This window comes from Pteropus alecto, unplaced genomic scaffold, assembly GCF_000325575.1.
Source record: "Pteropus alecto unplaced genomic scaffold, ASM32557v1 scaffold24, whole genome shotgun sequence".
Lineage (NCBI taxonomy): Eukaryota > Metazoa > Chordata > Mammalia > Chiroptera > Pteropodidae > Pteropus > Pteropus alecto.
This window is the reverse complement of record NW_006439192.1, coordinates 20906382-20917284: the sequence shown is the minus strand read 5'-3', so window position 1 is coordinate 20917284 and position 10903 is coordinate 20906382. Positions and strand designations below refer to the sequence as shown.

Sequence of the window (10903 nt, the reverse complement as noted above, 5' to 3'; positions counted from 1 at the left end):
TAACTATAATTTCAGACTAAATATTCTTAGTCTTTATATTTTATTTGGCTTATCGCTATGTTTAAATACACATTTTAATGCTGCTTTTTTTTTTGGTAAACGGGAAAGCTGATGTGTCAAGTTTATATGGGATTATTTACTTTAAAAATCTTGATTCTTTTAAACCATAACATTATATCTCCATTGTGTAATTTATTTCTTCTGTTATTGCTTTTCTTATTTCAATAAGTTTGACTGTTATCTTCCTCCATTGATTTAACAGGAGGGGATCCCTTGGGGCAGTTTGCTATTGAAAATATACAGAATGAATGGAAGGTCTATGTGAAGAAACCTCTAGATAGGGAAAAAAGAGACAATTATCTTCTGACTATCACAGCAACTGATGGGACCTTCTCATCAAAAGCTATAGTTGAAGTGAAAGTTCTTGATGCAAATGACAACAGTCCAGTCTGTGAAAAGGTAGGCTGCTCTTTTTTTTAGCTTATAGATTATGAATTCAGATTAAACCTTTCAGTAAGACTGTCATGTGCTGTGGTGTCATTCAGTTGTGTTTCATATTACAATCTCTTGCTGTTTAAGCAAAGGTGAGCGTTAATGGGACAAGAATTGGATTCACATCAGAACTATTTTAGGGAATGTTAAATAGCTTACAAGCCTTGTCTAAAAATACTGTAAATTATGGACAGGATTACAGTTGTGTTTAACTCTGAAAACACTCTGTAAAAATTTCACGAAGGGATTCCCTTCATTTGGGGATGAGGTGATTTGAGGGGAAGTACCTGGCCAGCAGTGCTTTGTACAGAGCCCTGTTTTGCTTTAACAGACCGTTTTAGGAGCACTTGCTCTTGACACACTAGAAAAACTGTGAGGTTAATAATGTGGCTCCTGTGAGAACCGTCTCATGTGAGAACAAATATGTCAAAGAAGAGCTGCCCCATGAGGGTGCAGGGTGAGGGCTGAGCAGGAGTGATCATTGGGGCCGGAGGGTGAGGAGAGCTCAGCCTTCGGGTGGTGGTGATTAGATAACAGAGTAGAAGTAGAAAAGCAGTGGGGTTAAGGACCAATTAGATTATAGAGGCCGCAAAGGTCCTTCAGGGAATTGGGATTTGATCCTAGAGAAAATAGAGCTCTTTGAATTCTTTGTTCTTTGAAAGGTGAAGATGACATGAATCAAGAGTTTCCTAAAGAGGATGAGTTTAGTAGTATTGCGTTCATTCATCTGAGGAAGGCTGACGGCAAGGGGATAGTAGAGAGTAGGTAGAGGTGGCAGAAGGAATGAAAGGACAAGAGATACCCCATAGGAAAAACTGGTAGCTCTTGGTCCTGCCTGGTGTGGCAGCATGGAAGCATGGCAAGTCAAGATTGACTTTAATATTTCCTACGGGAGTGATGAGGAGAAAGCCCAAAGATAAGCCTGGAGTGGGAATTGCTTTTAGAGGAAGCACATTGTGTAGGTAACGGGATATTGAGTTGAATGTGTTTTTTTTAGACATTTAGAGATGATGAGATTGAGAGTGGATGTTTGGGAAGGATATGTAAATTTGTCAGTTTCTGTGGGTAACTGGTAATTGAATTCATTTGAGAGGATGATAACAAAAAAGGAAAAAGAGCAGAAATAATGTATTTCTCAAGGGAGAAGGAAGGAAGAAGCAGAGATGGAAGAAAGAGAATGCAGATATCAGGATGGTATTACTGAGAGCCAAGGAAGAGAGAATTTTTAGGAGGTGGAATGGCGAGCAGAGGTGTGATTAAGATTGAAACAGACCATTTGGATTCTGTGACTGGCTCTGAGATGGCATCTTAGTATGTGGATGGATGCCTGATTGATGGAGATTGAAGAGTGTGTACTAATGAGGAAATAGATTTGTAAAGTTGAAAGTCGAAGGAAGAAAAGTGTGTCATGTTGAGGAAAGCCTGGGTGGAGGGGAAAGTGAGTTGGAGAATGCAGTAAGCATGAGATGTGTTGTGGAAAGGAACAGAGAGCAGTTCTCAGGGGAATGGATACTTACACATAATTCAGTCTGGAGAGGAAGTGGAACTTCTGAGGGATGAGGCTTCGTTCCAGTCTGTTTGTGCTTTTTGGTGATAATATTTTCTGAGGAGGTAGATTTTATTTATATATATACATATATACATACACACACACACACACACATGTCTTATAGAAAACTAAATGTGTATTTTGTTTTTGACATTTTTATATTATTTCAATGAAATACCTTGTCATCTTTGGGAATAATAAAATTAGGACATTAAATCATTTGAAATCATCAATATTGCAAAATACTCTGTTTCATGACTCATATAAAAATGTAGTTCACCTAAAATTGAGCTTAGATTAAGAAAATCCACCAAAATCTTATCTGTCTTATGTTTTGGTTTATGGCATGGATTTCTAAATAGTTGGAACTAGAAACAGCCATGCATTATATTGGAGAATTCAGTCAGATATGAAGAGCCCTGGCCGGATCATCCATTACCCCGCAGCGTGGCCTTGGGGGGATCTTGTTTTCTCCCATGACGAGAGGACCGCTTCTTTCTCAACTACAGTTATTTGGTTATGTGTTAAGAAGGATTGTAGTGTATTCGTGTATTGGAAATTAGTAGATAGGATGTCACAGGCATCTGTTCTTTCTGATCTTTAGGTAAAGAAGGAGCACCACTTATGTTTTCTCATAAGATTTTAAACTAAATGTGAAACCAACTCAAAGACATAAAGCACTGTATTCAGAACTCTGTAGGTAAAATGTCAGGCCAGACCCTTTCAGCAATATGGAGATGTTAACTGTTAAAGTTCCTCTTTTTATATTGTTTTATAAGAAACATAGTTTAGAAAGCTCCTTGGATTTGTAACTAGTTATTTTCCGAGTTTTCTGTGGCTAAAGTTAAGTGATTTATTTTCCATTATTCCCTTGGCAGCCATGTTAACTTTCAATGTTTATGTTAACAATGTTGTTTAAAACCTTTGTAGACTTTATATTCAGACACGATTCCAGAAGATTCCTTTCCTGGGAAATTGATCATGCAGGTCTCTGCTACAGATGCAGATATCCGTTCCAATGCTGAAATTACTTATACATTATCTGGTCCGGGTGCAGAAAAATTCAAACTAAATCCAGACACAGGTAATGATGGAGTTTGGGGCAAAATTAATTGTGTTCCAACAGAATCATATATGTGGGTGGTTTTAGATCACTCATAAAATCTGAAATTACGTTTTGTTCTTGTAAAATGTACTCTGATGATACAAAATTGGCATCTTTTAGAAATCTAAACAGCAATTTAATGTGTAAAACTTGGGATGAGATTAAAAAAAAGAACAGCAACAATAACACCTGCTTGAACTATGGATTTAAAATTGTTTATGTCACCTTTAAAAAAAAACTCAAAAGTTAAAGTATACTTCAAACTTTCTGCTTTATCCATTTTATATATAAATTTATAATTTAGCATATTCATTAAAATAATTTTTGGTATTCATCTTTAAATTGCTAGAATTTTTTTCCTCTTTTAGTTTGTATTGTGTTAAAATTGGGGTCAAGTAATAGTTTTCTGTCATGCTCACCCCACTTCCCACACGAGAACTAATTGTGTACATATGAATCTAATATTCTGAGTCAGTTGAAAAAAATTTTTTAATTTGGCAAATCAGGTAGCTGTTTTGCTTTTGTGACATGATGCAAGAGGTCCCTAGCCTCAAGTTATTTATGACTTAAAGAGCTAGCACCTGGCAGAGTTTGGAAACATGGAACTCACAGTACTCACACAGCTGCTGACTCTGTTATTGATAAAGCTGTTCTCCAAAGGAAGGCTGTTAATCAGGTTTTGTAAACGTAAAAGGAAAGGGGAAGAAATAAGATGTGCTGTTGCAGTTCACATCTTACATTTCAAGTGAGTTCATTTATTTTTGTTTGTTTGTTTTTAGGTGAACTGAAAACATTAGCCCCCCTTGATCGAGAGGAACAAGCAATTTATAACCTTCTAGTCAAGGCCACAGATGGAGGGGGAAGATTCTGCCAAGCTAACATCATGCTTACATTAGAAGATGTAAATGATAATGCCCCCGAATTCTCTGCTGATCCTTACACCATTACCGTGTTTGAAAACACAGAGCCTGGAACACCATTGACGAGAGTGCAGGCCACAGATGCGGATGCAGGTATTGTTTAGATCAAGGGTTCCCAACTCCCCAGCCGCGGACCAGTACCAGTCTGTGGTCCTCTAGGAACTGGGCTGCACAGCAGGAGGTGAGCGGTGGGTGAGCCAGCCTAGCTTCATCTGTATTTGCAGCTTCTCCCCAGCGCTAGCCTCACTGCCTCAGCTCCACCTCAGTCCCTGGTCCCTGGTGCCAAAAAGTTTGGGGACCACTGGTTTAGATGATGCTTTGCCTTTAAGCTGTGTACTAAGATCCTAAGAACTTCTGTTTTAAAACACATCCTAAATTCAGTCTGTTTAACTTACCTTTACCTCATGCATGTTGAATAGTTCATTGTTGTTTTGTTATGTAATTCTTTAGCATTCAAAAGGGAATGAAATTTTTAGGATAATTCATTTTTAATGAATATTTGAAGTTTCAGAATTGTGCCCAGTGAACTCGATGTTGTAAGATATCTGTGGTATCCCTTAAATTCTGGTTAGTGACTAGATTAGCTGATCTTCATATGCCATTGAATTAATTAGTGATGTGTTGTTTCGTGAATAAGCCATTAGTGACATAAAGAATCTTTAGTATTATAGGAATGTAACAGAAGCAAATGCTTATATTAAAGGTTTACGAACTTTTAAATTTTTTTATGGAGAAAATAAAACTCTAGGATATTCATTTATAGCATTTTGCTAGCAGAGAATAAAAATAACTTCTTCAGTCATTCTAATACTGAAGAATTAGAAGAATAGCAAAAATGTTACTTTTCAAATAAATCTTTGTCACTGAAGTTAAATAATAGACTTTAAAAGATCTACTCAGTATTTATAGCAGGAGTTTGTTTAGAATATAGTCTTAAAAAGCCAGATAACTATGAAATTATATTTACTTTAACTCAGTAAATTGCTAATCTAAAAGTTTACTTTTTTAAGATGATAGTAATAGAATTTTTAAGTAATTGCATATTAGCACTTTTATTTTTTAATATGTATGTTATATGTTTTTTTAAAGTAATTTGATTAAACTTCTTGAAATAAAACATTCTAACATGATGTCATGTCTTGACAGGATTGAATCGAAAGATATCCTACTCACTGATCAATTCTGCTGATGGGCAGTTCTCCATTAATGAATTATCTGGAATCATTCAGTTGGAAAAGCCCTTGGACAGAGAACTACAGTCAGTATACACCCTTACTCTGAAGGCTGTAGATCAGGGTTTGCCAAGGAGGTTGACAGCTACTGGCACTGTTATCGTGTCAGTTTTGGATATAAATGACAACCCACCTGTGTTTGAATACCGGGAATATGGTACCACAGTGTCTGAGGACATTCTGACTGGAACAGAAATTCTTCAAGTGTATGCAGCAAGTCGGGACATAGAAGCAAATGCGGAAATCACCTACTCAATAATAAGTGGAAATGAACATGGAAAATTCAGCATAGATTCTAAAACAGGTAACCTACCATGCAAATGAGAGGAAGCCCTTTATTCTGCCAAAAAGGCTAGATTACCCAGCACTTGACTTGATAGAACATGACAGATCACAAATTGCTAGTAGATACTCTAAAAAGAAAAAACTCAAGTTTTCTTTGTGTTATTTTAAGTGAGATTCAGAGTGGTTTTGAAGACCATAGTTCTACATAATATGTTTCTGATATATCCATTATAACCATAAGCAGATTAACTTAGATAGAAAATTAAAGCATTACACTAGTAATTTAGTGGAGATATGAGATGCAGTAAGATAATAAAGAGTGGAAGATAGTAGAGGATCTTACATAATGGCTCCTTTTTATCCGCCGTATGGCGTTCATGTGAAGTGGCTTCCCAGGTGGAATGGCAGTTTTGACCTCTTTGATCTTAGTTTCTGTGGGGGCATCTGATAATTTCTAAGGTTGACGTCTTTATTATGCTAGTTATATATAAAGGTCACAGTACTTTGAATCACACTGAATGACTGCTAATAAGGTCAAAAGTCAGAGGATTTGTGCTGCATAAATACTTTTGCAGTCTTGCTAACCTTTGGACGAAAATAGCTGTTAAGTCTTAGCACATTGTGAAAAGTTGCTTCATTCAAACTGTATTTAATTGTGTATGACTATTTCAGATGAAGAGTAGGTGCGTGAAGTTGCAATTTTTAAACGTATTTTTAACATATATCACAAAACTTATTTTTTAGGGATCTAAGTAGTATGGACAATAGAAAGTGGAAAAGAAAGACGTTAAAAGAGTTGTTAAGATATTTTTTAATGATAGAATATAAATAAAGAGTTAATAATCTAGAGATTTTTTTTAAAAAAAAGATACACATTTCTATAAAGTATGAGAAGGAAAAGGAAATTAAAAAGAAGAGAATTATTTATGTTTTATATTTTCTTTTTATTAAATGAAAGTGAAGTCTGTATTAAACTATGGTTTAGAAGAGATAAGAAATATAACCATTTTATAGTGTGGATGTAGGTAGTATTGATTGGGAAAGCAATTTAAATATCACAAAGAATATTAGGAAAATAAGAGAAGTAAAAATCCAGGTATGGGCAAATTCATACATTGCAATTGTTAAGAAATTAGAAAATATGCATAAATAGTAAGTAAACCTTTGAAGTGAATATTAAATTTGTTTGAAAGTGTCTGTATCAGTCATAGTAGGAGAAAGTGGTGACATTTTAAAGTACTGGAAGTAATTCTGATTTTCCATGCAGGGGCCATATTTATCATTGAGAATCTGGATTATGAAAGCTCTCATGAATATTACCTGACTGTCGAAGCCACTGATGGAGGCACACCTTCATTAAGTGATGTTGCAGCTGTAAACATCAATGTAACCGATATCAATGACAACACCCCGGTGTTCAGCCAGGACACCTACACGGCGGTGGTCAGTGAGGATGCTGTACTTGAGCAGTCTGTCATTACGGTTTGTATTTTTCCTCTATGGTTTTTTTTTTCTGGATCTCTGTAAGAGTTTGGGTTTTTTTGTCTGTTTGTTTGTTTGTTTTAGTAAGATTGATCCAGTTTTTGTAGTGGACTTACTTGAAAACAATTTGAAGATATGGAAATGTCTTTGGTTATTCCAGTCAGTTACTGACTCCATTATAAGTACTTGCCTCACAGCAGCAGAAATTTGCTTGAAGATGTCTGTCCTTTCCTGAGCTGTCTCCTCAACAAGAGCGTGATATTTTCTAGGTTATGGCTGATGATGCTGATGGACCTTCAAACAGCCACATTCACTATTCAATTATAGATGGCAATCAAGGGAGTCCGTTCACAATCGACCCTGCCAGGGGAGAAGTGAGAGTAACCAAACTTCTAGACCGGGAAACAGTAAGTGAAAAAGTTTGGCTTAAATTATTTGCAAATCACCAGATCAGTAAATAGAAGTACCTTGTATTTGTATCGGCTGGACGTGATGGGAAATACCAAAGGGTAGAACCAGCCTTGTTTTCAGGAACTGACGAGCATGATATAAATACTTGAAAAGCAATTACAGTATGAAGTTCTCAGGAATATAATGAATATGTTTCATAGTAATATGAAGTTTGGATAACAGTTTATAATCGGGAAGAAGTTACTGTTGACTCGTGTTTTGAGATACTTCATGGAGCTAGAAGCTAGGTTTTAAGTAATAGCAGATATTTGGAAAAGCACAGGTGTTGAGGGAATTCCTCATAAGGAGTTACGTGAACAAAGGCATGGAGAAAGGAAGACGCGAGATACATTTAGATAATTTTATTCACTTGTTTTGGAGTAGAATACAAAGAAATGAGGTAGATAAAATAGAAAGGTTTGTTTTAGAAACACATTATGGTCCACATACAAAACCAGGATCAAAGATTCAGACTCGAAGCTTTGAGCATGAGAGAGGAACTGAATATTTGTGAGCCCCAGTGTAACATTATGAGGAGACATAATGTGAAGAGGAGTTTTACAGTAGGTCCAAGTACTGTTTAGAGTCAGGGAGGTAGGAAGGCCAGTGACAGTAGTCAGGCAACAAGAGCCTGAACTGGAAAGTAGCAGTGACAGTTGAGTGCAAAGACAAATGCAGAAACTTCGTAAAGGGAACATTAGAATCTATGGACCTTAGACATAGCGCTCCATAGAATGCAGTGGTGACAGATGACTCTTTTTTGTGTCTTGCCATGACTGAGTACTGCTGTTAAAGAAGAACAGGGAGAGATTGTTGAATGCGGTTTTTGATACACTAATTTTTAGAGGAAAATGGCATAGTCAAGTAAAATTAGACAGTATTTGGAGATTTTTGTCAAACTTGAGACTTGAAAGCTGAAAATACAGATGCCTCTGGAGATTATTTATAGAAGTGATCTGAGGTGTTGAGATAAATGTGAGCAAACGAGGAGAGGCAAGCCAGGCTGAACATTTATTTATCCATCTCTTCATCTGTCTGTCCATTTGTCCCACTCATCGCCAGGACTGAAAACTGACAGGTAAGAAGCTACCTCAGAGAGGTGAAGAAGTGAAAGAGAAATGAAGGAAACCACGGTTTTGGGAGTTAGAAAGACAATGGTGATAATAAAGAATGTAATTTTGGAGAAATATAGATAAATCTAAGATTAGAGAAATTGGGGGCAATAGTGATGAGATATCTCATTAAAGTCTCTAGCTCCTTTTCTGACCTATTTTTTTTTGAGCAGGGACTTTCTAAGAGTCATTGTTATGTTTAGGATTGCAGACTGCTGGACAGAACAAAATTTAGTATTTTTCACTGAAGAACTTCTGAGGTCCTTTAATATGTTAATATCCATTATGAGGTAGCAGAGGAGATGGCTGGTGGCGATTCCCAAATCAGTTTGTTATCATAACCATTTTTGTTGACATATATCGCTGGGATTTAACCAGCATTTTGGCTTCTTCTACTCCTCATTCCGGAAGAGATGAATTAACAAGGAACTGTTCTGGAAAAGAAGCACCCCCATTTTTTTTTGTAGGAAGTCATGAAGAGATAATCTTGGGAGATTTAGACAGTTGACTACAATCCAAGTGTAAAATTATTGGGAAAGGGTGATCTGGAATGTCCTGAGATACTGAAAATCAGTAAGCACTCAAGGTGAGAAATGGCCTAACAGCTGTTTCTGGCTGAGAGCAACATTCAAGCCTTAGGTTGCCTTTCCTGTTATTGCTAAAGCAACAGGCTTTGTGATATGTTAACATTTTTTCTCATCATTTGTATTAATGTCCTGTCTCATTTTCCATTAATAAATCTGTAAGTTTTAAAAGTCAGAATGCTTTAATGAAATGCGTACATGTTTGAGAGGCATCAGAGAATCTAATCACTGGATTAGATTATGGATAACTTTTTCTGTTGAGCGAATACGGTCCATATTGTAGATACATTATTGGCCGTGTACTTGTTATAGGTTAGGGAAATTGCCCACATACAGGATGCAGCACATGACTACAGGTATTCAGATCTGCCCTTCCAGGTTGTCAGGAGTATACTCTTGATTAGATCCTGTTCTTTGGCCTTGTGAAAATGAACATGCCATCTCTTTGTCTTGTCCCCGAAAAGATTTCAGGTTACACACTCACTATTCAGGCATCTGATAACGGCAGTCCACCCAGAGTCAACACAACTACGGTAAACATCGATGTGTCTGATGTCAACGACAATGCTCCGATCTTCTCCAGGGGAAATTACAGCGTAATTATCCAGGTAATCTTGGGGTGTGGATGGGTTCACTGAACACAGCCCCTTTGGGGTGAGCTCTTTCATTGGCCTCAGCTGTTCATTTGAAATATCTTTTCCAAAGACTACGTTTTAGAAAAATGAGAAGAGTAAAATTAGAGGGGTCTCCATCAATACCAAAAGGTGAGCATTTTCAAGATGCAACCAAGCTTTTACCTCTCTTCTTGTCGTGCTTTGGTTTTTAAGATACTCTCACTAGCTTGAGTCTTCATCTTGTCTTCTGCTGCCCTTGCTTTTCCTCTTTGCCCCCTCCTTCCCCATCTTGACCTTTCTCCTCCCTCCCACGTCTCCTCCAAAAACCACTTCCATTCCCCCTCCTCCTCCTCTGCTGCACTTCTTCATCCCTCCCCTCTCCCACCCCTTTCCTCACACTTCCCTTCTTCTCTCTTATGTCCCTTCCCTCCAGCCGCTCCTCCCTTCTTTCCCCTGTCCCCTTCTTCCTTCCCTCCTCCTCATCAAAACCCTTCCCCTGTCCACTTCTCTTCTCTCTCTTCCTTTCAAGTGGAGCAGCAACAAGGCTTTATTTTCCATATATTTTATATTATAAGAAAACTTGCATGTATCTATCATAAAGATTTGCTTTTGTTGAAAGTCGTTATTTTATTTTATTCTGTGCAGGAAAATAAGCCTGTGGGTTTCAGTGTACTGCAGCTGGTAGTAACAGACAAGGATTCTTCTCATAATGGTCCACCCTTTTTCTTTACTATCGTAAATGGAAATGATGACAATGCGTTTGAAGTTAATCAGCAAGGAGTCCTCCTGACGTCAGCTGCCGTCAGGAAGAAAGTGAAGGATCACTACTTACTGCATGTTAAGGTATTAAAGTCTTTCCTCATGATTTTATTGTGGATTCACTGAGCCACTCTGGTGGTTATCTTCTTGTGTTTAAACAGTTTACATTTCATGAGAAAAGAAAACGATGTATAGAATTGTGGTATTTTTTTTTTTTTCTTTGCCATGCCTTCATCTTCATCCCACTGCACTTTCAGGGGGCTCATTGATTCCTTTGGTTACTTTATCATAGACAATGATGGAGCTAAACTTCAGTATG

The 10903-nt window shown here is 37.1% G+C and overlaps 1 protein-coding gene across 6 annotated transcripts in view; it reads left to right on the top strand.

Annotated features, from left to right (window-relative positions):
* Positions 1-10903, top strand: part of FAT1 (FAT atypical cadherin 1) — a 126092-nt gene that overhangs the window by 98865 nt on the left and 16324 nt on the right. For all 6 annotated transcript variants that reach the window (XM_015592830.2, XM_015592829.2, XM_015592833.2 and 3 more), the window contains exons 11-18: positions 263-459; positions 2972-3125; positions 3926-4159; positions 5213-5602; positions 6851-7065; positions 7335-7472; positions 9676-9819; positions 10471-10668. In XM_015592830.2, the coding sequence (XP_015448316.1) occupies positions 263-459; positions 2972-3125; positions 3926-4159; positions 5213-5602; positions 6851-7065; positions 7335-7472; positions 9676-9819; positions 10471-10668 (1670 nt within the window). The remainder of the gene's footprint in view (positions 1-262; positions 460-2971; positions 3126-3925; positions 4160-5212; positions 5603-6850; positions 7066-7334; positions 7473-9675; positions 9820-10470; positions 10669-10903) is intronic.